Source organism: Musca autumnalis, unplaced genomic scaffold (assembly GCF_047663935.1).
Source record: "Musca autumnalis isolate F117 unplaced genomic scaffold, ASM4766393v1 scaffold_1, whole genome shotgun sequence".
Classification (NCBI taxonomy): domain Eukaryota; kingdom Metazoa; phylum Arthropoda; class Insecta; order Diptera; family Muscidae; genus Musca; species Musca autumnalis.
Window position 1 is genome coordinate 315619890 of NW_027411644.1, and position 27590 is coordinate 315647479.

Sequence of the window (27590 nt, forward strand, 5' to 3'; positions counted from 1 at the left end):
AAATTACAGCCAAATCGGTTGGAAATTTTTGCTAAAATCGTCAAAATACAGAATATCGGGAAGTTCGTTTATATGGGAGCTACACCTACACTTGGACCTATATTGAAAATTTTTTGCACGGATGTGTGATCTTCCCTCCGAAGTCAAAATACAAAATTACAGCCAACTCGGTTAGAAAATCTAGGTAAAATCGTCAAAATACCGAATATAGGAAGGTACGTTTATGTGGGAGCTATACCTAAACGTTGACCTATATTGAATATTTCTTGCAAGGTGGTATGTTGTTCCCTCAGAACACAAAATGCAAAATTACAGCCAAATCGGCTGGAAAATTTGGCTAAAATAGTCAAAATATAAAAAAATCGGGGGGTACCTTTATATGGGGGCTACACCCAAATGTGCACCTACATCCATTAAATTTGTTTTTCTCCCTTTTGGGCTCGTTATAAAACTATGTTTCGAGGCGTTAACTCGATTATAACTATTTTTGGCACTCCTTTCTATACAAATGGAACCACTGCACAGTGGATCCCCTTGTATGCAAAAAGTGGCCAAAAATATGTAGAGTGTAAAAATCAAGCCAATGCGCCGGTTAAAGCTTTGTGCTGCTGCGAAGAATGTTTTAAGAAACCACGAGCGTAACATTCTTCCCCCTTTCCCCTCTGGAGGGAGTATACGGTAAGAATTTCTTTATGCTGTTAATACAAAATAACATGAAAAAGGTCCAGATTATCTTATGATGCAAAAATAGGCTTTTGGAAACAAAACAATCTCCAAAACAACATAAAATCCAACCAATTTAGCGGATTAAAAAAATCAACATTTTTGTCTGAAAATTGGTAAAATTTTTAATATAGATCTTATAGCGATCTTCCTGGAAGGCACGTACCGCCAACGTAAGACAAATTTGGAAGAAGATTTCTTCATCTTGCCACTGATGCCAATTATGTTAATGTACGTGGTCAGATAACAGAGTTACACGCTAAGGTATCCATAGAAACCCTATTCTAGGGCAGCTTTATTCAGCGACACATGTTAGCTCGCCACCTTTAACGGGAGTTAAAGGCAGTTCTCCAGGTGACACCACGGGGAGGTCAGTGTCCACTTGAGATGAAAGAGGGACCAAGATAAATCCTGGGCTTTGCCATGTTAAAGCCGGTCAGGACCGTTCCTTGGTATCTTCCATCCCCTACGTCACCGATTTTCGGTGTTTTGAGGATTTTAGCTACAATTTTAAGGGTGACGTAGGGGATAGAAGATACCAAGGAACGGTCCTGACCGGCTTTAACATGACATAGTCCAGGATTTTAATACTGAATAATCTTAAACCCATGACCTACTTTAAAAAATTATTCCCGACGTGGGCACTGGTGGGCATTATGTCTAAAACCTTAGGTCAAATTTAGGTATATGATCGAATTGGCATTACAAAATACACTGAGAAAATATGCAGCTAACTAGAATTCCACAACAGGCTTAAACACTATTTTTAAACTATTACCTCCTCCTTCAAAATCCAATACAATATTTTGCTATACGTATTAGTTTCGCAATATTTTGAATATATTTACTTGCACTTAAAAAATAGGTTTTACTCACAACAAAGAATTCGTATATTTAGCGAAGCTCAGAAGCATATATTATCCACAAGAAAAACTTCATAGCGCTCTTGGATCCCAAAATTATTAGTCCCACTGTATTTTCTGGGGTTTCATAAACTACTAGACCGAAAAACTCAAAGAAATCTGCAAGAGTCCGCCTTAACAAGCTATACGCGAAGTCTGACCTTAAATAACGCCAATTAAAGCACATATATGTTCCTACTTTGTCTAAAATATATCATAGACAACCAGAGACATTCGATAAATTAATAAAATGTAAAATTTGTATTGCTTATTCCATAAATTTTACGGTAATCTTAATATTTCATTGGGTGTGTACACTTTTTCCCTGCATTATGGAATATATTTTTGTTGTATGTAATATTGTTTATTAGGGATATGAGATAGAACTATGTACTTGGATTTTCATAAAAATGCTTCCTTACCCTTAAAACCCGAGATTTATAGGGTGTATGTATACTTTTTTGGTTGACCGCATTTTTAAAAAGGTCCATGTCATTGCTGCCACAGTTGCCAGATGTTGTACCAAAATTTTGACATTAATTTTTTTATTTTTGGCCAATGGGTGGATCCACTTTGCACTGTGCGCTGTTTTGAATCGATGTGTGAGAGTCCACATTGTCATGATGGAGAATTATTTGTGTTCTCTTGTTCATTTTCCGAATTACTCAGGAGACTTCAGCAAACAAATTATAGTGTACCACTCAGAATTATCCGTCCTATATTTCTCAAGCCGTATTGATGCCACACGGTCAGTTTTTCTGAAGAAACAGGCAACCTTTTGCTTCGAAGTGCTTCTTACATGAACAACTTTCGTTTGTTTTGGTTCGCTTTCGAAGGCACAAACGGCCGATTCCTGCTTTGTTTCAAGCTGCTAAGCATAGATCCTAGATTCACCGCCTGTAACGATCTTATAAACCTCGTTTATAAGAACCAATTCACAGTAGCCTTTTTGGAGAGATTGTCCAATTTTGCTGAACCTAACGAGAAAAATCCATTTTTGCGGCCACGTGTTTATGCAATATCAAATGTTAGTTGGTGGAAAAAATTTCCAAGGATGCCTCTATCTCTTGGTATTTAACATGGCGATCTCGCATTATCCGTTCATGCACTGTATATTTTTATTTATTTATTTATTAACAATTATACTTATAATTTATAATTACAAATATAATGAGAGTAGTAGCTCTGGCTACTGAGGCCTTAAGCTAACACTGTATATTTTTTTCCTGGCACAACGACCGATTTTGGGCGACCCTCACAAAAAACGAACTTTGAATAGGATGGTCCTTTATCGACATACAAAAATTGAATTTGATCGATGCACTCTTGCGGTGATTATCCACGTCGAAAATTGTGAAAAATTCTTAGACGAACATGTTCACAAGTAATTTCCATTTTTAAACCCTATACCACAATGTGGGAAAGGGTATTATAAGTTTGTTTTGGTAAAAATTCATGTAACACCGCGAAATATTCGTCGGAGACCCCCAATGTGGTATACCAATCTTCATATCTCGACGAGATAAAGCAATTTTGAGATGTGTGTCCGTCCGTCTGTCCATTATAAATTGTAAAAACGCTCCAGACCGCAATTATGGACCGATCGTCACGAAATTTTGTATGGAGGTCGGGTTCATATCAGAATAGATCCCTATTCTTATTCTTATTCGTGAACTATTTAGCGGGTGAAATTGACCAAAAACATAATCACCCTTATTATGGTTGGCGTAGTCGTAGACGTTCAAGTGACGTAGACGTTGTCGTAGGCGTAGTCGTAAGATACATTTTTATATGATGAAAAATTATATACAGCGAAATTTTTTGTCTTTTATAGCATTTTATGTCCTTAAAAATCGAAAGAAATATATTTGTAATTTCCAGAACGCATTTCTTGGTTTAACTACAACATTTATTTTTTTTGATACGACAAATCGGTATTACGTATGGCGTAACACGACAAATTGGTATTACGTATGGCGTTGAAATACGAGGAAAGAGTCGTGACCGATTTTGTAAACGACAGCATATAAAAATAAAAACAAATTAATTTCAAAAGAATTTTTTGGCAATGATTATTAAAATATATTGGAAAAGTAACTATAATAAATACAATTTTTACTACTTTGATTCATTTGCATAAGATAAATTTCTTGTCTTAATCAGATGACAAACTTTCTATTGAAAATCTTTTAGAGTCCTCATATAACGATTGATGCAATGTAAATTTCTTAGTTGAAATTTTTGATTTTTTGTACAAAAACGTACATAATACCAATTAGTCGTTACGACACGTCAGCTTGCAATTTTGGATACGACAACGCCAACCGCAATTAGGGTGAATATTTATCCAATTTTCTAGCGGCTCTAATAGTCCGATCAACGCTAATTTTAAATAAGGTAAGAGTATATCACAAAGGAGAAGCTTGCAATTTGAGATGGCGATCGGATAATATTTAGAGGGTTGTGAAAATTTTTAATATACAGCTTATATCTTTGTTCTTGAAAGACACATTCTTCCCTCGATTTATATTTGGAAGAGGATCTCTTGACCTTTGCGCTGATGTCGATTACGTTGATGTACGTGATCAGATAAAAGAGTTACAGCCTAATATATCCAGTTATTTGTTTGTAGTGTAATCAGAAGCACGCTAGAGGTCGCAGTTATAGATCAATAGTCACTAGATTTTGCACGATGTAAGAGTTTAGGTCGAAGAACATACCTACAATTTTGGATGATGATCTCATATTATCTAACCCACTAGACAATATGAGATCATCATCCAAAATTGTAGGTATGTTCTTCGACCTAATGGGTATTTTACACGATATGTTTTTTGCATATGAGTTGTCACTTCTCCCATACAAAATGTATATGCAAAGTGACAACTCATATGTAAAAAACATATCGTGTAAAGTACCCATTAACCTTTACATCGTGAACCATTACTTTTGCATGAAAAATATAAAAATTTAAAATTTGGTCCATATTTTACTTCCATGTCCCAGCAAAGTAGCCTACATATGGAAAATTAACTACTGACCTTTCCCCTGATGCAAATTGGAATAATGTGTATCATGGGTAACTAACGGGCCTACTGCCTAATATATAATAGGTTTTGTGTAGAATACAACATTTTCTTCCCATGTTACAATTTGTCTCTACCATGATAGATAAATTCCCATCATTATTGCAAATTACGTGGAACCCTAGCCATAAATTTGTTTGCAAATTGTTGGAATTTCTACACATTATTAGTTGTTTTTTACCGGTTAAATATATATTTGACTAGCAGACCCCGGTCCACGATGCTGGCCCGTCGTAATGAGTTTTAATTCAAAAGTAGGTATTTTCTACCTCACTTCTTCGGTCCATTGTCAAACCGAGAAGGATTTTAAATTTATCAACAGATTTTGTCTGTAACCTTTCTTTTCTCTTACGAACTTTGTCGGATTTTTCGCCAATTTTTGCCTTTTAGGATTTATTATCGTCCATGTCACTGTCTTTATCCTAATCCCTTCAGTAGTATTGGAGTTATGTCATACTAACAAAAACAGGCTTGGTCGGGCCTATAGGGCCCAAATATAACGTTTTTTTTAAATATCGCATAGAGGAGGTACCCCGCCCCCTCTGGAATTCAATAAAATATGTAACCTGTTTTCGGGGGCGTGGTAAACTATTCTTTCCAAAAAACCTAAGTTGGGTTATGACAGCATTTGATTTTAATTCATAAAGGTAAGGCGTTTTTTTAAATATGCCCTCTTCAAAATTCAAGAAAATAGGCCTGTACATTCCCTGACATTTTCACGAATATCGGTTCAGTAGTTTTGTAGATGTAACATATTTTAAAAAGTGGGTATGGTCAAGTCTGTGGTTCCTAAAAAAGTAGGTAAGGTCGGAGACACAACCACAATTGTCTCGCAAATTAACTTCCAAATAGATACATTCGTAATTATTGTAAATATTATATTTTTAAAAAAGTAGGGTATAGGGGAAGTTCCCCGCCCTTTCCGAAATTCAACTGAATTTGTAGCCTATTTTAAGCGGGTACCATCTCTGTACATTCCCAGAAAAATCGGTTCAGTAGTTTTTGTAGAAATGATAAAAATAGAAAATTGAAAAAAGTGGGGGTAAAAGTGGGCATGGTCAAATTTTCTTTGCATAAAAACCCAAGTCGAAAATCGGTCCAGCCGTTCTCAGCTGATGCCATTACCAACGAACGACATTTGATTTTTATTTATAAAGATTTAAAAGTTTAGACAAATCGCGATTTTCTTGAAAATCCCCTGTAGATATAACCTAATTAGAAAGTGAGCGTGGTCGGATCTTAAGTCACAAAATAAGTACGTAAGGTTGGAGACACAATCGCCATTGACTCGCAAATAAATTCCCAAACCGATACATTCGTATTTGTTGCAAATATTGCATTTTTACAAAAATAGGGCATAGGGAAGGTACCCGCCTGATCCGAAAGTCAAAAAATATGTAGCCTATTTTTATCGGGGACCAACCCTGTACATTCGCTGAAAGTTTCAGGAAAATCGATTTAGTAGTTTCGTAGATATAACATATTTAAAAAAGTGGGCGTTGTCCAGTCTTAATGCCCCAAATAAGGACGTAAGGTCGGAGACACAATCGCCATTGACTCGGAAATTAATTTTCAAGGCGATACATTTGTAATTGTTGCAGATATTGCATTTTTACAAAAATAGGGCATAGGGGAGGTACCCCGCCCGATCCGAAATTCAACCATATATGTAGCCTATTTCAACCGGGGGCCATCACTCTACGTTCCCTGCAAATTTCAGGAAAATCTATTGAGTAGTTCCGTAGATATAACATATTTATAAAAGTGGGCGGAAAAGTGGGCGTGGTCAATTTTTCTTTGCATAAAAACCTAAACTGGACTATGACTAACATTTCCACAAAAAATTATCCAAATCGCTCTAGCCGTTTTCAACTGATTCAATTACCAACAAACGACAATTGAGTTTTATATATAAAGATATCACAATATATATCCACAATGAACTATTTTCGAAATACACAAAATCGCGAGCATTTCCACACAATATGTATGGTACAAGTGCACTTTTTTGACGATAGATCTTCAATAAACTCACAATGTTCCCTTTGAAAATTTGTATATAGCATTTACATTTGTTCAATAAAATTGGAGCAATGTCCGTCTGTCGAGCAATGTCCGTCTGGGTATATTTGCAGCGGCTTATATATTATTTATATTAGGTGTATTCCAAAAAGGAACCTCATATTCAAAGAAAACTTATAGATGTATCAGAAGAGGGTACCAATGTCAATTTTCCAATTTTGGAACTTTTATTAGAAATGTATAATGATATACATAATTGTTCCACATATATCGTCTGTTCGATTCCTCGGCGAGGTAACATCAAACTTTCAACGGTGGCAAAATACACCTCAGTAATGTTGGCGACATTTTCTGAGTATTTAAGCCATATAAAACTTTTCTAAAAGTGTTGTCTTAGGACACGCCCTTCGGACTCGGCTATAAACTGTAGGTCCCAAGCTTAATATGATAAGGTGGTAGAATCCAAAAAAGTATTTCGTACAATAAGCTAATTTGTTCCATAAAGGAATTTTGATTTGCTGAAAGCTAATTCCCAGGGACAGTGGTGTAGGGTATCACATGGTCGGCCCCGTCCGACTATAACCTTTGCTTACTTGTTTTTTTTTTTATTTTTCTCATCTATTAACATAGAATCCGCAAAAACTTCCATTTAAATTTGGTTCAAGAGCACCGTATATTGTAATAATATTCTTGTATTTGCATTTTGGTCGCTAACATTCGAAAATCGAATAGGCAAATAAAGAAGAAGAAGCAGGTGTGCCGATTAATATTGGCAAAACTGTTGCAATGCTGTTCGCCCGATTGCAGCTTCACGATTTGAATTCATCTTATCGAGTTTGATCAAAGCATTTGGTATATTGACAGCGTGATGTCCATTAATAACGCTGTAGATGACCTACGAAAAAGTCAGTACAACATTTGACATTTCTGCAGGGCAGCAGAAATATTCCAGAATACCAAAATAACATCAATAGATGCTTTAAGTTCATACTTCCGTATGGTAACGAAACATGGATCATGTCAGCCAAAAAACTTCAAATTCAATAACAATTGTCTCGCAATAATTTGTTGCTTATTTTGATCGAACACAATCTTAAACATAAATCTGGATACAAGAATGAGAGAAGAATTAATAACAATGCAAATCACTAGACCGAAGTGAAGATGGATTGGGCATAGTTATTAGTATCTCGAAAATCAGAACTTCCAAAAACCCATGGAGTAAACAATCGAACTAATTATCACAAATTAATAAAACAAGCAATGATATAAAACCTTTGTGTATTGATAAAATAACTAATAAATTTAGACGGCTTATGCCTCCAAATATATCACTAACAAGTAAAAGAAATACCCAAACATGAAGTTCAAAGTTCGTGGTCCTACAACTCTTCTATCTTCTTGACCTATATGATTCCAACGTATTCCTATGCTAATAATCATCAAGGCAAAGAACACGTGGTCCTGATTACAACGATATATTTTGGTGTTCGGGAAATCGATACTCCACCTACAACCTTTGTACAATTACATGCCGAAAAATTCTTGTGTGAAATTTCTGAATTGAATGTTGTACTTATTTTTGCACTTACCATAGGGCAATTTTATTTTATCCCCTCAAACGTCATTGAAACATTTTTTTAATTTTTTCATAAAAATTATTTATTTATATTTTAATTATTTTAACTATTTACAGATTTTTTCTCTACTTACTTACAAATTAATTGTAAATATAATTAAGTACATTATTTATTAAAGAAATGCCCTCTAACTTAATTAGGCAAGTATCAGTTTGTCTGTTTCTTTCTTTTATACACAAAACGAAAAGTTAACTAAACATAAATATTAAAAAAAAATTACATTTTAACAATTTCTAATCCCTAACGAATTCCTATTTCGATAATAACAATTTGTCTAAATTGTCTCAGTCTTAACAAGATGGTGAGTGTTTGCGTGTGCATGTGTGTGCGTGAGAGTGTTTTTTTTTGTGGTGATATCGTAGAGTTACAACATTTGGTGTTGATCTTCCCCTGAGTATTTCGCTGCTGCTGGCGATAAATAAAAATGACAGCAAAGTCTTTTTCCTTTCCAAAAAAGAAAATCTTTACAATTCTGCTCATCATGATGCGGCGACGTCGTGCTTTATGTTCACTGAGCCTTGAGCAGTTACACAGCCTAAGGCATTAAATGAAAAATTCTTGCCACCTATGGTGGCAAAGTCTTTTTTTTTCGTTGTTGTTTGTTTTTCTGTTTTTGTAACCTTAAAAAATACCTAAACATAAACGGTGGACTATCTGTAGACGGTGTTACGTTTCATATCGGAATTTTCCATTTTATGCAATAGGATTTGTGAACTGCGTTTCACCGATGAGTCATGTTTGTTCTTGGCATTCTCATCGAGTGTATAATCGAAATTTGATTCGGTATACAATGGCTGGGAACGATGAACACCAGAGGTGGATGAAGAGGCACTGGCCAGTGTGCCAATTGTAACCATTTCAGGATCAGGATTTAAATTGAGATTCTTTTCATTGACACGATCCACCAATGAGGAGCTGCTATTCTTCAGTGGATTCATGTAACGTCGTAGATTTTCTTCATTTTGTAGATTATTGGATTTCTCGGGATCTAAACGTGATGCATCTATGGAGGGGGTGAGATTTATGCCCGACGCAGAGGCAGCAATAATACGTTGACGCCAAAATAAACTAAGAAATATGGCCAATATTACCAGGACTATGAAAATGCCACACAGTACAGCGATGAGGAAATAGTTTTTGTTACCAGTTTCAACTTTAACTTCGATTATGGCAGATTTGGAATCGGAATGGGCTGAAATGAGAACGAAATATAAGGAAATGGGAAATTAATGCATTGGAAGAATTAAATTGTTTTGAAGAAATATTTAAATATGTATTATAAAGCGAATACGATTATAAAGAAACACATTTTTTTTGAGAATTAAATTTAATAAATATATATTAAATTAAAAGTAATAATGATAAAATTTGTTAATTTCGTTATAACCATGTTCACAAGTTTTGAATATAATTTTTAAAAATAACAAAAGGTTTCTACTTACATAATTCACATTTCGCTCCGTGACGATCAGGCGGACACACACAGGTGTAACCACCAATACCATCAACACAAGTGCCACCACCCTCACACGGCTGTGGTGAACACTCATTGACATTTATACGACAATCTGGTCCCGAAAAACCTTTGGCACAAATACAACGGAACCAGCCAGATCCCGACTCACAAGTAGCTCCATTATGACAAGGTTGGCCATGACATTGATCTTCAGGTTCATTGCAATAGGGTCCTGTCCAACCGGCAACACAACGACATTGTGCTGGTATACCTTTGTCGGAGGCATTTGCAACACAACTGCCACCATTTTGACACTGACCAGGATAGCAAGCTACAATTGTCGATGAATTTTCTGAACAAGGTTTTCCTAAAAGAAGAATAAGAAGAATTTTTATTAATTTATTGAAAATTAAAATACTTGAAGCCTGTATCCCTAAAAATATTGTAAAAAATAGGCGTATCTAAAAAATGTTGTGGAAAAGACCACGTCCTAAAAAATTGTGAAAAAAATCCATGTCCTAAAATAATTTTGAAAAATATCCATTCCCTAAAAAATTTTAAAAAGAAATAAATATATACATAAAAAATCATTATCAGGGATTTAATCTTTAAAAAAGAACAAATTACAAATAAAAAACAAATTATTGTGATAAAAACAATTTTTGTTAATGTTTTTATATAAAAAATTTGATTTGCCCTTTTTAAAAGTTTAGATCTCTGATGATCGTTGTCGGAGATGACCGAAATATCGGAAAATAAAAATTATATTAAAAACAAAATAAAATGCTTTAATTTGCTGACCTCAAGCCAAACTAAACCTAAGAGAAAAAAGTCCAAAATATTAAAAAATCCGTCCCTAAAAATATATTGAAAAAGATTAACGTCCCTAAAATATATATAAAAAATTCAAAAAGATTGATTTAAAATATGCACGTTCTAAAGTTAATATTTAAATATAATAAAAAATTAAAAATATTTCAAAAAAAGATTTAAAAAAGTGGTTTAAAAAATGATTTAAAAAATAAATATTAAAAAATATTTAAATATACATATTTTGAGATTTAATATTTAAAAAATCCACGTTCTTAAATAGATATTTAAATGTATAAAAAAATGATAAAAAATCACGCCCCTAAAATAATATTAAAAAAATGATTAAAAAATCACGCCCCTAAAATAATATTAAAAAAATGATTAAAAAATCTAAGCCCTAAAATAATTAAAAAAATGATTAAAGACATCGGCGTACTTAAAATAATATTTAAAAGAATCTACGGTCCTAAAAATATATATAAAAATCGCGTCCCTAAAATAAAATATAAATACAATAAAATATTTAAAAAATCCACGTCCTTTAAAAAGTATTAAAAGAAATCCACGTCTATAAAATAAAATATTAATAGAAATCCACGTTCCAAGTATATAATATTAAAAAAATTCACATTCCTAAATAATGAAAAATCATAAATAAATGTTAAACAATCCAAGCGTAAAATCTCTGTTTGTTTAAAAAAATGCGTTAGAAAATTGAACTTAAAATCCCTAAAAATATTTTGAAATAAACCATAAAACCATATCTTAATATTTCCAATTCACACTTAAAATCCTTAACAAAATTTGAGAAAATTCCCATTTTTTGAAAAAAACCCGCAAAAATTTTGGAAAAATCGCCAACTGCTCTGAAAAAAAAAAAAACAATCCAAAAAAAAAAATTGAAAAAAAATCTACGTCCCTAAAAAAATCTTTCAAAATCTACGTCTCTAAAATATTTAAATAAATCCATGTCATTAAAAATATTAAAAAACCACTTTCCAAAAAATATTTTGAAAAAATCGCCAACTGTTCTAAAAAAACAAACCCAAACAATTTTGAAAAAAATCCACGTTCCTAAAAGATCTACGTCTCTAAAATATTTAAAAAATCCATGTCATCAAAAATATTAAAAAACCACGTTCCAAAAAATATTTAATAAATAAAATAATTAAATAATAAAAATCTACGTAAAAAAACCTATAAGAATTATATATGAAAATTCACTCCCTTAAAAACTATTAAAAAAATCCACGTCCCTAAAAAATTTAAGAAAAATTTTAAACAAAATCCAAAAAATATATAAAAAATATTAACAAAAATCTGTATACCAAAATATTAAAAAATCACTTAAAAAAAATTAAAATAATAAACTTTTCCTAAAATAAAAAAAAATAAAAAAATCAACGTCTCTAAAAATATTTTTTGAAAAATTGCCAACAGTTTTGAAAAAAGCAAGCCATATAAATTTTTAAATCCACATCCCTAAACATTTTTAAACAATTTGCGTTTCAAAAAATATTAAAATAAATGCATGTCATTAAAAGATATTAAAACACCACGTTCCAAAAAATATTTAATAAAAATCTACGTTCATAAGCATATTTAAAAAAATGTAAGATATATAACAAAATTCACGCCTTTAAAAGATATTAAAAAAATCCACGTCCATAAAAAAATTAAAAAAATTTATATTAAAAAAGAAATCCGCTACACTAACCTAAATCCACGACCTAAAACCGGTGACGTTCATTAAGTATTTAAAAAACCCACGTCCGTAAACCTATTTAAAAACACCACGTCCTTAGAAGTATTTAAAAAGTCCACGTCCCTAACAGTATATTTAAAAAAAACCAAAAATCCTGATTATATTTTTGTCGACCTTTGATCTTTTTATATTATTGTAGTTTGTTCGGCTGTAGGTCTCTATTTAATAAAACATCGTTACATTTGTTTTATTTTATTCCAATATTTCGGCCGTCTTCGACGGTCATCATCAGGGATTTTTTGGTATTATTCAACTAGCAAACAACTTTCAGCCTTTGTCACTGGTGGTGTTGAACTGTTCCGAACAAACTACAATAATATAAAAAATCAAAAATATAAAAAAAACAAGTAAGAACAGACTATAGTCGGACGGGGCCGACCATGTGATACCCTATACCACTATCCCTGTGCACTAGCTTTCCGGGCTAGCTGTTATAAGATGTGCATTAGAAATTTTACCAATTTTCACACAAAAGTTTTGATCAATTTAACCCGCTAAATATTATCCGATCATACCGTTGACTTGCACGCTACTTCTTCATCTCAAACCAAAACTACGTTTAAAATTTCGCGCCGATCGGACTATTATTGCGACCTACAGAGCGGCTACAAAATCGAGCAAAAATTTTGTTTTTGGTCCATTTCATCCCTTTAACATTTCACGATCATCGCCAAAAACTAATCAGTTCTATTCTGGTCCAAACCCGACCTCCATACTAAATTTCGTGACAATCGGTCCATAATTGCGGCCTCTAGCTTGATTACAATTTTTAATGGACGGACAGACGGACGGACGGACACACATCGCTAAATCGCTTTATCTCGTCGAGATATGAAGTTTGGTATACCACGAGGGGTCTACGACGAATATTTCGCGGCGTTACATGAATTTTTGGGAAAACAAACTTATTATACCCTTTTCCACATTGTGGTATAGGGTATAAATATTAACAAAAATCCGTGTCCCAAAATATTAAAAAAAAATCACAAAACAAAAAAAAAATAAATAAATAATCCTTTCCTAAAATTTTAAAAACCCCTAAAAATATTTGAAACAAAAATCCGCGTCCCTGACAAATAGTTAAAAAAATCCAAATCCCTAAAAATATTTGAAAAAATTCACGTCCTTAAAAAATATTTAAAAAAAGTTTAAAAAATATATGTCCCTAAAAATTTTTTAAAACAACCAAGTCTCACAGAAATAAAAAAATCTGCGCCAAAAAAAATTATAATAATAATAATAAAATTAAAAAACACGTCCCTACAAAACCACGTCAAAAACATTTTAAATTTAGGTCCTTAAAAAATCCTCAAAAATTCGAAATTAAATTTACTGAACATTTTCTGGAAAAATATCCACTCTTAGGCATTGAAAATAGTGTGAAAAAAGTAAGGCCCTACAACAATATTTTGAAAACCTTAAAAAAATAGTTAGAGTTTTAAAGCCAATTTGAAAATATTACAAATAATAAGAAAGTCTATATAATATTATTATACAAATTATTTTAACGAGTCTCTAGAAACCACGTCAAAAATATTTAAAATTAACGTCCTTAAAAAATCCTCAAAAATTCGAAATTAAAATTACTGAACTTTTTCTGGAAAAAAATCCACTCTTAGGCATTGAAAATATTGTGAAAAAATAAAGGCCCTATTTGAAAGTCTTAAAAAATATTTAGAGTTTTAAAACCAATTTTTTATATATTAAAAATATTAAAAAATAGGCTATAAAAATACATGTCCCTAAAAATTATTTAAAACAACCAAGTATCAAAAGTCTACCCCCAAAAAAAAATATAATAAACTAGCAAAGTGCCCGCTACTTCGTATGCGGAAAGGATATAAAAAACAATATATAATATGAAAATGGCGAACACTGAAGATTTTATTGTACTTATACCAATTTTAATCAATATTTATTGTTATTTTAGTGCTGTTCGTACCGCTTTAGTTCGATTTTCAAAAAGATCAGCCGTATCTCACCCTTACATGTTAACAGCTAGACCAACATTGTACACCAGTACTCACACTAAATCCAAAAAATGCAGATTCCAGCACTGTTCCTACACCCAATAGTACGATTTTCCAAAACTACCTCAATCCTTCACTTCACCAGTAACCTAAATTGCAAAAAACAGGATTCCAGCGCCATCGGTCCGCTCAAATTGTATCATTTGGTATATTTCGTGGCCATAAGTACGAATTTCAAAAACTACCTCCATGTCTCAATCCTACACTCCAATCTTAGTCTTACCAAATTCCAGGATTCCAGCTCTATCCGCAAATACCCACTGTACCACATTTAGTATCATTTAGTACTTTTCGTACCCATAAGTACGAAGTCTCAAAACTACTTCCGTTCTACTCTCAACCTGCAGCCTTAATTCAAAATTTCAGGATTCCAGCTCTATCCGCTCAACCTAAATCCAAATTGTACAAAATTTAGTACCATTTTGTACCTGTCGTACCCATAAGTACGAATTTTCAAAACTGATTCCATTCTACTCTCTAATTCAAATTTCAGGATCCCAGCTCTATCCTTTCGCCCAAATCGTAATTGTACCAAATTTAGTATCATTTGGTACTTTTCGTCCCCATAAGTACGAATTTTCAAAACTACTTTCGTTCTACTCTCCAACAGTAGCCTTAGTTCAGGATTCCAGCTCCATCCGTTCGCCCAAATCGTAATTATTCCAAATTTAGTACCATTTAGTACTTTTCGTACCCATAAGTACGAATTTTCAAAACTACTTCCATTCTACCCTCCAACTGTAGCCTTAATTAAAATTTTCAGGATTCCAGCTCTATCCGTTCAACCTAAATCCAAATTGTACCAAATTTAGTACCATTTAGTACTTTTCGTACCCATAAGTACGAATTTTCAAAACTACTTCCATTCTACCCTCCAACTGTAGCCTTAATTAAAATTTTCAGGATTCCAGCTCTATCCGTTCAACCTAAATCCAAATTGTACCAAATTTAGTACCATTTAGTACTTTTCGTACCCATAAGTACGAATTTTCAAAACTACTTCCATTCTACCCTTCAACTGTAGCCTTAATTCACAATTTCAGGATTCCAGGTCTATCGGTTCAACTTAAATCCAAATTGTACAAAATTTAGTACCATTTAGTACTTGTCGTACCCATGAGTACGAATTTTCAAAACTACTTCCATTCTAATCTCTAACATCAGCCTTAATTCAAATTTCAGGATTCCAGCTCTATCCGTTCGCCCAACATCGTAATTGTACCAAATTTAGTACCATTTAGTACTTTTCGTACCCATAAGTACGACATTTCAAAACTACTTCCATTCTACCCTCCAACTGTAGCATTAATTCAAAATTTAAGTATTCCAGCTCTATCCGTTCACCCAAATCATAATTGTACCAAATTTAGTACCATTTAGTACTTTTCGTACCCATAAGTACGAATTTTCAAAACTACTTCCATTCTACTCTCTAACATTAGTCTTAATTCAAATTTCAAGATTCCAGCTCTATCCGCTCGCCTAAATCATAATTGTACCAAATTTAGTATCATTTGGTACTTTTCGTACCCATAAGTACGAATTTGCAAAACTACTTCAATTCTACCCTCCAACTGTAGTATTAATTAAAAATTTCAGCTCTATCCGTTCAACCTAAATCCAAATTGTACCAAATTTAGTACTTTTCGTACACATAAGTACGAATTTTCAAAACTACTTCCATTCTACCCTTCAACTGTAGCCTTAGTTCACAGTTTCAGGATTTCCGGTCTATCGGTTCAACTTAAATCCAAATTGTACAAAATTTAGTACCATTTAGTTCTTGTCGTACCTATGAGTACGAATTTTCAAAACTACTTCCATTCTAATCTCTAACAGCAGCCTTAATTCAAATTTCAGGATTCCAGCTCTATCCGTTCGCCCAGCATCGTAATTGTACTAAATTTAGTACCATTTAGTACTTTTCGTACCCATAAGTACGAAATTTCAAAACTACTTCAATTCTACCCTCCAACTGTAGCATTAATTCAAAATTTCTGTATTCCAGCTCTATCCGTTCAACCTAAATCCAAATTGTACCAAATTTAGTACCATTTAGTACTTTTCGTACCCAAAGGTACGAATTTTAAAAACGACATCCATTTTACTCTCCAACTGTAGCCTTAGTTCCAAATTTCAGGATTCCAGCTCTATCCGTTCGCCCAAATCATAATTGTACCAAATTTAGTACCATTTAGTACTTTTCGTACCCATAAGTACGAATTTTCAAAACTACTTCCATTCTACTCTCTAACATTAGTCTTAATTCAAATTTCAAGATTCCAGCTCTATCCGTTCGACTAAATCATAATTGTACCAAATTTAGTATCATTTGTTACTTTTCGTACCCATAAGTACGAATTTTCAAAACTACTTCCGTTCTACTCTCCAACAGTAGCCTTAGTTCAGGATTCCAGCTCCATCCGTTCGCCCAAATCGTAATTATTCCAAATTTAGTACCATTTAGTACTCTTCGTACCCATAAGTACGAATTTTCAAAACTACTTCCATTCTACCCTTCAACTGTAGCCTTAGTTCACAGTTTCAGGATTTCCGGTCTATCGGTTCAACTTAAATCCAAATTGTACAAAATTTAGTACCATTTAGTTCTTGTCGTACCTATGAGTACGAATTTTCAAAACTACTTCCATTCTAATCTCTAACAGCAGCCTTAATTCAAATTTCAGGATTCCAGCTCTATCCGTTCGCCCAACATCGTAATTGTACTAAATTTAGTACCATTTAGTACTTTTCGTACCCATAAGTACGAAATTTCAAAACTACTTCAATTTTACTCCCCAACAGTAGCCTTAGTTCAAAATTTCAGGATTCCAACTCTATCCGTTCGTCCAAATCATAAGTGTACCAAATTTAGTACAATTTAGTACTTTTCGTACCCATAAGTACTAATTTTCAAAAATACGTGCATTCTACTATCCAATAGTAGCCTTTATTCAAAATTTCAGGATTCCAGCTCTATCCGTTCACAAAAATCATAATTGTACCAAATTTAGTACCATTTAGTACTTTTCGTACACATGTGTACACTTTTCTTAAGCCACCTCCTTATGTCAACCGTACCTTTTAACCTTGATTCTCACACCAAATTTCAACCTTTAACCTTTATCCGTTCACAAAATACGAATTGGCACCTAATTTAGTACACTTTAGTACTTTTCGTACACTTATAGTTCGAATTTCTAAAAACCTTTTAGGACATCTTTCCTACACTCCATCAGTGACCTTCATTCCAAATTTCAAAGTTCTAGCTCTACCGGTTCGCTAAATACAAACGGTACCATATTTAGTACCTTTTAGTACTTTTCGTACAATTCCAGTTCGAATTTCCAAAAACCCAGCCTTATCTGACCCCTTCGGACCAAGAGTGATCCACACCCAAAATTTCAGGATTCTAGCTTCAGTCGTTTCGTCTGGGCGTTGATGAATCATTAAGTCAGTCAGTCAGTCAGTCAATCACTTTACTCTTTTATTAATATAGATAAATAAAATAACGCGTCCATAAAAGACCACCTCAAAAATATTTAAAATTTACGTCCTTAAAAAAATCCTCAAAAATTCGGACTTAAAATTCTGAAAATTTTCTGGAAAAATATCCACTCCTAGTCATTGAAAATATTTTGAAAAAAAATAAGGCCCTACAACAAAATTAAATTAAAGTTCCCAAAAAAGTGAAAAATCCGCTCATAATATTCCAATATGTAATTTAAACAAAAAATCTTCGTTTTAAAATCACTATTTTTTCGTGTTTTTTGCGAAATTGAATATCCTGAAGTTGCAACCTAAATGATTGCGAAATATCGATAAATACAGAAAGATTTTGATCAAATGACCTCGAGCTTGAAAAAATTATTCATATTTAATACCAAATAGAAGGTCGAAAAAAAATCAAATACACTCGAAATTTAAATTCCAGAAATTCTTGTTCAAAAAAAATCATTTCTTAAAATCCTTAAAAATATTGCGAAAAAAATATGTGTTTTGAAAAAAATCAAGATCAGCAAAGCCCATAAAAAATATTAAAAAACACTTAAATCCACTTTTGAAATTCCAAAACATAGAAAATCCGCTCCAAAAAACCCTAAAGAACTTTAAATAGCCAAGTTGAAAATCTCTAAAAATTGAAAAAAAAATCAAATTTAAATTTCGTAAAATTTTTGGTAATAAATCCATGCTTAAAGCTCCTAAAAGAGGTGAAGAAAAAAATTAAAAAAAAACCCCAACAATACCTAACAAGGTTTGAAAAAAAAACTTCATACTTAATTTTTCTAGAATATTAAAAAATCCACGCCAAAAATGTCTGAAAAAATTATTTAATCTGCTTTTAAAATTATTAAGCAAACTTCACGCTTTCATACCCTTCATTACCTCCTTAAATTTAAAATCCGCTCTATCGGTGTTACTCTCAAAAATATTTTGAAAAAATTCCCACCTCCCAATATTTTAACAAATATTACAAACTTACCATTACATAGCGATTGATTGTAGAGTGGAAGCATTTGTTCACAATGCTTTCCAGTCCGGCCAGGGGGACAATGACAATAATAACTGCCGGCAGTGTTTATACAATGTCCCACTAAACATGGTGAGGGTGAGCAATAATCATTGGCCGCCTGGAAGTAAAAAGAGCACAAAGAAAACAGGTTATGATCCATGAAGAACAAAAACAAAAATGCTGTATTTAAAAATACAATAAATAAGCTAAGAATTTTAAAGCCTGTAGGACTATAATAGGTAATTTATAAATTTTTATAAAAACTCTAGCAGAGAGAAGAGATACACAAATGTCGCTCTCTCTCTCTCTCTCTCTTTAGCGACTGCTGACATCTTTTGCAAAATTTGTGTATTTGTATTGCAACTAGTAGTTCAATCCGCAAACTACATTTAATTGCTGAAATCCTCAGAGATTTCGTAATGGCAACAAATTGAATATTGTATTAATTAATGTCTTATTACATACATATGTATGACCACAAGAATACTAATGAGCTAATGTTGTTACAGTTTTCATCAAAAAATGATATAATTAAAGTAATTAACAAGTGTCTTACGCTTGTCTGCAAAACTTAAAACAAACACGTTTGTTTCTTAAGTCTTTTGTTTTTTCTTTATGATTTTATACATTTGAAATAAATCGCCAAGGAATGCTTTAACTAAATTCATACTATATGACAAAATTGCAAATTCGCAATATGAAGTTGTTTACCTCGTTGAAATTGATATCAAATTTTAGAAAACTAAATTACAAAGCCTACATTACAAATCTATTCGAACTGCTAATTTTTTATAAAAAAAACATATCTGCAACTGTTTGAGAAACAATTTCTTGCAATGTTAAAAAACACAGACAGCACGCACACTTACCTCACATAATGGTCCGGAATATCCCAGTGGACAAATGCAATTAAATTTACCAATCATATCAACACATTCGCCACCGTTGCGACACGGTGAATTGGCACATTCATCAATATCGATTTCACAATGGCGACCTGTTAATGAGAGAGAAACAAAAACAACAAAAAATATAACAAAATTAGTTATAAGATTTAATATTTGCTTTTTATAAAAAAAATAATTTTTAAATCATAAAAGTTGATTAAAGGATAATATTTTAAGCCTGCGGAGTACTAATGTGTTATTTCTGTTGAAGTCGAGGTAGGAATCTGAAGGTGTTCTAAGTGCCAAAGAGGAACACAATGTGTGACAATCTTTTGACTATACGTGAGACACAGATTTCGATCTCTACTGAGGTCACTGTAGGTCGAATGAAGAGGCTTATTTACCTTCGTAATAGACTTCACCTTTTGACTCTAGGTTGCGACAGCTACATGACGCAAAATCAACTCAACATCCTTTGATTTTTAAATAATTTCCTTAATTTATTTGTTTTTTATTAAAATAAAAAATATTCAAATATTTTTGTACCCACCTGTAAAACCCGTTGGACATGCACAATGATAATCATTTACCAAATCCATGCATGTAGCACCATTTTGACACTGACCCACGCAATCATCGAAATTTATTGCACATGTTGGACCACCCCAACCATCAAGGCAAACACATTGAAATGAACCCGGCAGATTAATGCATTGCCTGGCATTAACACAGGCCCCAATGGTTGTGTGGCCGATAGCGGTGGTCGTTGAAGCATTACCCACCAGCGTTAACGATGCTGGAGATGCTGCTGCCGCTGCATTTAAAGCAGCAATCAAGGCTAACGAAGGTGATGCAGACGTTGTTACAGCAGCAGCTGTTTGTGAAGTGGGCTGTGGCGGCGCATATGGCATTTCGCATTCATTTACATCCGTTTGACATACATCGCCTGTCCACTGGGGTGGACATTCACAACGGAAACCACCGATTAGATCTATACAAGTGCCGCCATGTTCACAAGGGCCACCAGCACATTCATCAATATCTAGAAAGAAACGAAGAAGAAGAAAAAGAACAAAATAAGTATGAAGATAAGCTCAAACAAATCAATGTTAAACATAGCTTTAAAGTACAGATCTCCAATGTAAGGAAAAAACAACGAAACGTAAATAAACAAATAACATTGTATGAGATATGCAAAGGATCTCTCTGACCATTCATTCATTCATGCCATCATCCATTCTATCATTCCCGTGTACATACATACGATTGTTTGTTTGGTTATCTTCTTCACAATATCAAGTGTCCATTATGGCCAACTTGAAGATTTCTTTGGCTTTCGTAAAGTAGTGTGGGGCAAAGTTTAAACTTTTTGATGACTTGAATGATGTGTTTCTTCTAAAGTGTAGACAGTTTTATCTAGTTTTTAGTAATCTAATGATGATTGTTGGCTTTCTTTTTTCGTCAAGTGACAGGCTATTCTCTAGTATTTGTTGCGTGATGTCTAAGACAAATAGCATTAGCCAGCTAGCTGTCGGCTGTTGCAAGGTGCATTTGCAAGATTTCTATTCTATTCGTTTTTTTTTTTTCGAAAGAAAACTCATTTAAATTTGTTTATGCTGGAATTGCAGACCACCTGCTGTGCCATTTTATTTGTTTGCCTTTCAACGATTTCTATATTTGTTGGCCATTTTCGCAAGTCATAGTAAAATGCAAAACAAAAACTATGGCTTTTAAGAAATAAATGTATGGGTGTATGGGAGTCTCTTTTTTTTGAGAGGGGGTTTCCTTGGGGGGTACTTAATGCAAATATTATTAAATTAAAAATGAAAACCGTGTTAAGTTCAGAAAGTTCGTATTTTTCATATTTGAAGTCTGTTGACGTCAAATCAAGTGATACCGTTATATGCAGGTGAATATTATTATGAGCTGTAGAATGCAAATTATATTCAGTGAGGACCCACAATGTCACCCTATAGTTTAATTGCTTGAAATGTGGAAAAATTCATGGAAAGTTCTGAAAACTATGTAAAAAGGATTTCTCTTGACTGTAGACTAGAAAATAAATGACAATACAGTTGGGGAATATGAAATACTCAAAATGTTCTGTACCGCTTTATTGCGACGTTAACTTAAGGAGGAGCATATTGTGAGAAACAATGAGCAGCAAACAATAACGATCAATTTAAAAAATATGAAATTTTCACGACGAAAGCGATACGCTGGTAAAGTATGTGTATTAGGAAAATAGCATAACCTGAAATAGTATGTAATGAATAACCGATTATTAGTGATGAATCATTAATAATAATAATAATAATAATTGTTCCACAAACATCCCAGATGGGACAAGGGAGACTTCTCTCATATCAATGAGTGCACGCCGATTCATATTGGCTCAATGATATGGGACCTACTTTTTATTGCCGAGTCCGAACGGCGTGTCTTACGACACCACTTGTAGAGAAGTTTTTCATGGCTTAAATACTCAGGAAATGTCGCCAGCATTACTGAGGGGGAATTTTGCCACCGTTGGAAATTTGATGTTGCTTGGCCTGGGATTCGAACCGCAGACCTTCTGAGTGCAAGGCGGACGTGCTAACCATTGCACCACGGTGGTGAATCATTATATGTAGAAATATTGAAAAAAGTAAAAAGGTATCTGTCAGCCTGTGTGAATTGAGAACTTCATCTTTGGGCAGATCGAATACCGGCTACACAACCGAAATTCTTTTCCCCAAGACGTGTGCTGTGAGGGTTTAAATAATCTACGTTTGTGCCTCTGAGGGTCCTTGAAAAATATTTAAAAACAAGTAAATAAGTTTCAGTCGGTTTTACCGACAGATATACCCTCAGCCCGTGTGGATTGAAATACTTTTTCCAAAAAAAAAAACTGATTTATTTAGGGATGTTCTTAAAATTTTGGGCGTATGAACCGACAAATGTATGGAAAATTTGCGGGAATATCGATAGATAGGGCTTTTTTTCACAGAACCACTAGGAAAACCTTTAGTAAAAATGTCCAAAGCATCCTCGAACAGACCCTTAACCACACAAAAATGTTCAACATTTGTGTGAGTGGTACCACAAGGATTGGACAGATAGGACCCAAATTTGAATCTTAACTAAGTTTCGGCAATATTAAGGATCCAAAGTTTCGAACAAATCTGTTGCTACGTCTATGTGATATCGCGTGTACAATTTTAGCGAATATCTTCGAACTTTTGTGAGGAGGTACCGGAAGGAGTGGATCTATAACCACAACCTCCGATTTTCATCTAATATACGAAGAATTATTACAATATCCAAAGTGTGGACGAACGCAGTATTCGGTTCGAGCTCTCCAGCCACTACATTTGGTGCCATAGGGGTTTTTTACAACTTTCGGGCTATTTTCTCAAGAAGTATGGACTTGCCCCTGAAAACACATTTACTTTCGTAATTGAGGCAGCGAATGCAATTTGCTTCAACAAAAATGAAAGTAATTCGAGAGCAGGTGTTAAAGTGAATTTATCCAGAATTTTGTGTGGGACGTACCCGAAGAAGTGGACAAAGATAGCCCATATTCGAACCTGATCTATATCTGCTAGATCTATTAGGATGTGTAAAGTATGGACCAAATCGGTCACTCCCATCAAGAGTTATCGTGCGCACTATTTTTCGAACATTTTTGAACTTTTGTGGGGAGCTACCTAAAGGAGTGGACCGATATGGCTTATCTTCGAACTTAAACTAAGTTTGCACAAAATATTACGAAGGCCAAATTTTGGACCGAATCGGCACAACTCGACGTTTGTAAACAAATATTTTTAAGAACTCGACGTTCGTGAAAAATATTTTTAAAAAATCCACCGTTCGCGAAAAATACTTTTAAAAAATCCACGTTTGTAAAAAAATATATTTAAAAAATTCACGTTCGTGAAAAAATATTTTTAAAAAATCCACGTTGGGAAAAAATATTTTTAATTTTAAGGCCGATAGCCCTAGTTGCTAGTGCTTTTTTATATTTTTTTATTATGAGTTTTAATTGTAATAAATATTTCGAAAATAAAAATAAAAAAATAAAATAAAATTTTTAAAAAATCCACGTTTGGGAAAAAATATTTTTAAAAAATCCACGTTCTTGAAAAAAATATTTTTAAAAAATCCACGTTCGTGAAAAAAATATTTTAAAAAAATCCAGGTTTTTTGAAAAAAATATTTTAAAACAACCCAGGTTTTTGAAAAAAAAATATTTTTATACAATCCAGGTTTTTTAAAAAAAATATTTTTATAAAATCCAGGCTTTTGAAAAAAATATTTTTAAAAAATCCAGCTTTTTGGAAAAAAAAATTAAAAAATCCAGGTTTTTGAAAAAAATGTTTTTAAAAAAATCCAGGTTTTTGAAAAAAAAATTTTAAAAAATTCAGGTTTTTTTAAAAAAATATTCTTAACAAATCCATGTTCTTGAAAAAAATATTTTTAAAAAATCCACATTCTTGAAAAAAATATTTTTAAAAAATCCACGTTCTTGAAAAAATTGTTTTTAAAAAATCCACGTTCTTGAAAAAAATAATTTTAAAAAATCCACGTTCTTGAAAAAAAGTATTTTTAAAAAATCCACTTTCTTGAAAAAAGTATTTTAAAAAAATCCACGTTCTTGAAAAAAATATTTTTAAAAAGTCCACGCTCTTTAAAAAAGTATTTTTAAAAAATCCACGTTCTTGAAAAAAAATATTATTAAAAGGGTCCTTAAAATTTTTAAAAATAAAACATTCAAGATTCAATTTTTTTAATATTTACGTTTATGTCTCTGAGGATCCCTGAAAACCATGTTAAAAAACCCGCGTTTGTGTCTATGAGGGTTCTCACTCTAATGTTTTTATTAGTGAATGGCATTGGCTAATGTTGGGTTAAGGCTAATACCAGTAGGAATCTTCTAAGATAAATAAAAATGTTTCATTTGTGTATAATTATGTGTAGGATTCATAATAGCATATTTTTTATAGTCTTCTAGCCTCAAAGAACCGATTATGGCAAAGACCAGGCCCACCGATAAGGTCATCTGGTAAGATGTAGTTTTAAATCTACAGAAGAAAAAAAACATAGTCATCCATTACAAAAATCTCAATGGTTTGAGAACTTCATAGAGGAGTTGTAATTAGATGTTAACACGTAAGTCATGTAGGACCGGTTCTTTTCGTCCTATTTGCAAATTCTTTACTCATACATTAATTTCAACAAAAAAACCTTCTGCTATCACTGTGAGACTTTTACAATTTCCTACATGCCAACTCAAATATTCTTTTTTTGTCTTTTTAAAATTTCGACTTTTCACTTCTATGGCAATTTATTTGAGGATTATTATTTGTAGAAGAAAAAAACTGTCATTTGTTGGTAAATATTTTTACAATGCTGTTGTAACGTCTAAGTACGTGATTATGATGAAGTGAGAAAAAAAAAAGAACTCAGTATTGTTGTTTTGATGATAAATGGGCTTGTGACATGAGGACGGAAAATGTGTTAAGAGGGATTTGAAACAACTGAGTATGTGTGTAACTATGAAAAGCTTTTCAAACACTCTTCGTGTATGCGTAAAATTGTTTAGTAACAAGAGAAGGTAAGCGTTACAAGATCGACTTCCGAAATAAGAATCAGAAGAAGTGAGTTTTAAGGTGAGGATTATGCTATACAGAGCTGGAAACAGTTTCTTGTTGTATGAAAATATGAAATTAATATTTGTATTTTATAAAATGTTTCATTCTTTGTAAAATTTGTTATTTCAAAATTTCAAGGAAATAAGTAGATTTAAGCCTCTGGAGAAATACGCATCGCACATTTACTCAAGTAGTGTAATAACTAGACAGTGGAATTTTATGCAAACCCTATTTTTGGTCCGATTCATTAAATTAAATTTTAAATTTTGGGACTGGGCATATTTTTCGCTTCTGATTTAATTGCTATCGAAACATATGACATATGCAAAATTATGCAAAATACATAAGTTTTTGCATATTCAATATTTATGCATTTTACATATTTTCTTATGCAAAAAATATTCAATAATAGGTACAAAAATGTTTGTATGAGAATTTGTCTGTTTAAAATTATTTTCAGACAAGTCAATAAAATAGGGAAATGTATAACCAAAGGTTCAACCTTCAAAATACCAAAAATCGGGAGGTATCGTTCTATGGGGGCTATATGAAGGCTAGGTTCAGGCCTTCATATAGCCCCCATAGCGACAAATTTCAGGTAGAAAGTTGTTTACCCCCAAGGAAGACTTAGTACCAAATGTCAGCCATTTTGGCGGGATATTGAGGCCACAACCTTCAAAATACCGGAAATCGGGAGGTACCGTACTATGGGGGCTATATGAAGACGTAGACCTATACCCACAAATTTCAAGTGGAAAGTTGTATACCCCCAAATTTCTGTCATTTCAGGGGGATATTGAGGCTACAACTTTCAAAATACCGAAAATCGGGAGGTACCGTTATATGGGGGCTATATGAAGACGTGGACGTACCTTGCTGTGGCAAACATGGACGCCATGTGACATTGTTTGGGCCACAATAACTAATTAAAACGTATTTGTTTATAGTTTTCAAACATAAAAAACAAATCCCAATTTAATTGGTAGCTGCACTTGTTTCAGCAAACAAACAAAATAAAACTCCTTTTGTTTACAATTTTCCACCTTATATTTTCCAATAAAAAAAAAACAAATTAAAAACAATTATTTTTCTTTTCTTTTCGAAATGTTTGCTATTTCAAAATCCCGCTGTGTTATGGTTCACTATAAAAACCTTTCACCGAAATTAACAACTTTATGCCAAGACACATTCCTAAATGTGAGCATGCGTTTAATCTGGTTTTCCGAAAGTCTCACAAGTCAAGTCAATACAAGTTGCAAAGTTTTTTTTCGTTTTGGCTTTTCTTTGACGGGTCTATTTCTCATAAAAAGGCTGCAAAATTTCGATGAGGCCAAACTCATTTCGTGAAAAGCGTTTAAAAGTTTTGTAGTCGTTTGGTTGCCAGTTTTTATGGCATTTTATTAGTTGATGCTCTGCCATTGTTTATGGCCGTTGCAATTGAAATTGAGGAAAAGCCATGAAAACAGAAACAAAACATCCTGGATTGTTTGTTGTTGTTGGTATTGTGCCGTTGTTTTGAGATAATTATTCAAAGATTCAATTTTGTTTTGTTGTTGTTTTTTTGTTCGTTACAAATTGTTACCAATTTCAAAAAAACAAACAAACAATACAAGACATGTTTAAAACGCTCTGTGGGTTTGTTTTTTTTTTGTTTGGAGCGATGGCCTATCTGTGATTTGTATGATGCATGTAAGGCAAATGGTACACTCCTCGCAATGATGGGATATAAATACAGACATATTTTAATGGATATGTCTCAGGGGATTGGGGGATTAAAAATTGAGGCCTGTGCCTCTCTGAGCATCTACACTACTCTATAAAGTAAATGGAATTCATGGACTATTTTTATTAAATTTTGTTGTAAAATGGTGGAGGGTATCCTCCTCAATCCTCTGTTTGTATATTGTAGCAGTTATCTAAGACATTGTGTTTCAATTGTTTTTTATTTTGCATGACTTGGGTTGTGTTGTACTTTTACAGCTTATCCTTGGACCTGTTCCAAAGAAACAGTTTTTGTATGAATTTAAATTTTTGTTGTATGAAAATCCAATGTCCACTGCAATAAACCATTTCATGTCATGTTTTTTATTTCTGTTTTGCTATAAAAATAACATCAAAAA

At 32.9% G+C, this 27590-nt stretch overlaps 1 protein-coding gene across 3 annotated transcripts in view; it reads right to left on the reverse strand.

Annotated features, from left to right (window-relative positions):
- Positions 1 to 8368: 8368 nt before the first annotated feature.
- The window catches only part of LOC141389979 (protein serrate-like), a 92567-nt gene continuing 73345 nt past the window's right edge, over positions 8369 to 27590 (reverse strand). For all 3 annotated transcript variants that reach the window (XM_073962339.1, XM_073962341.1, XM_073962340.1), the window contains exons 10-14: positions 20388 to 20879; positions 19820 to 19947; positions 18921 to 19068; positions 9816 to 10196; positions 8369 to 9565 (exon numbers count right to left, since the gene is read on the reverse strand). In XM_073962339.1, the coding sequence (XP_073818440.1) occupies positions 9024 to 9565; positions 9816 to 10196; positions 18921 to 19068; positions 19820 to 19947; positions 20388 to 20879 (1691 nt within the window). In that variant the 3' untranslated portion in view covers positions 8369 to 9023. The remainder of the gene's footprint in view (positions 9566 to 9815; positions 10197 to 18920; positions 19069 to 19819; positions 19948 to 20387; positions 20880 to 27590) is intronic.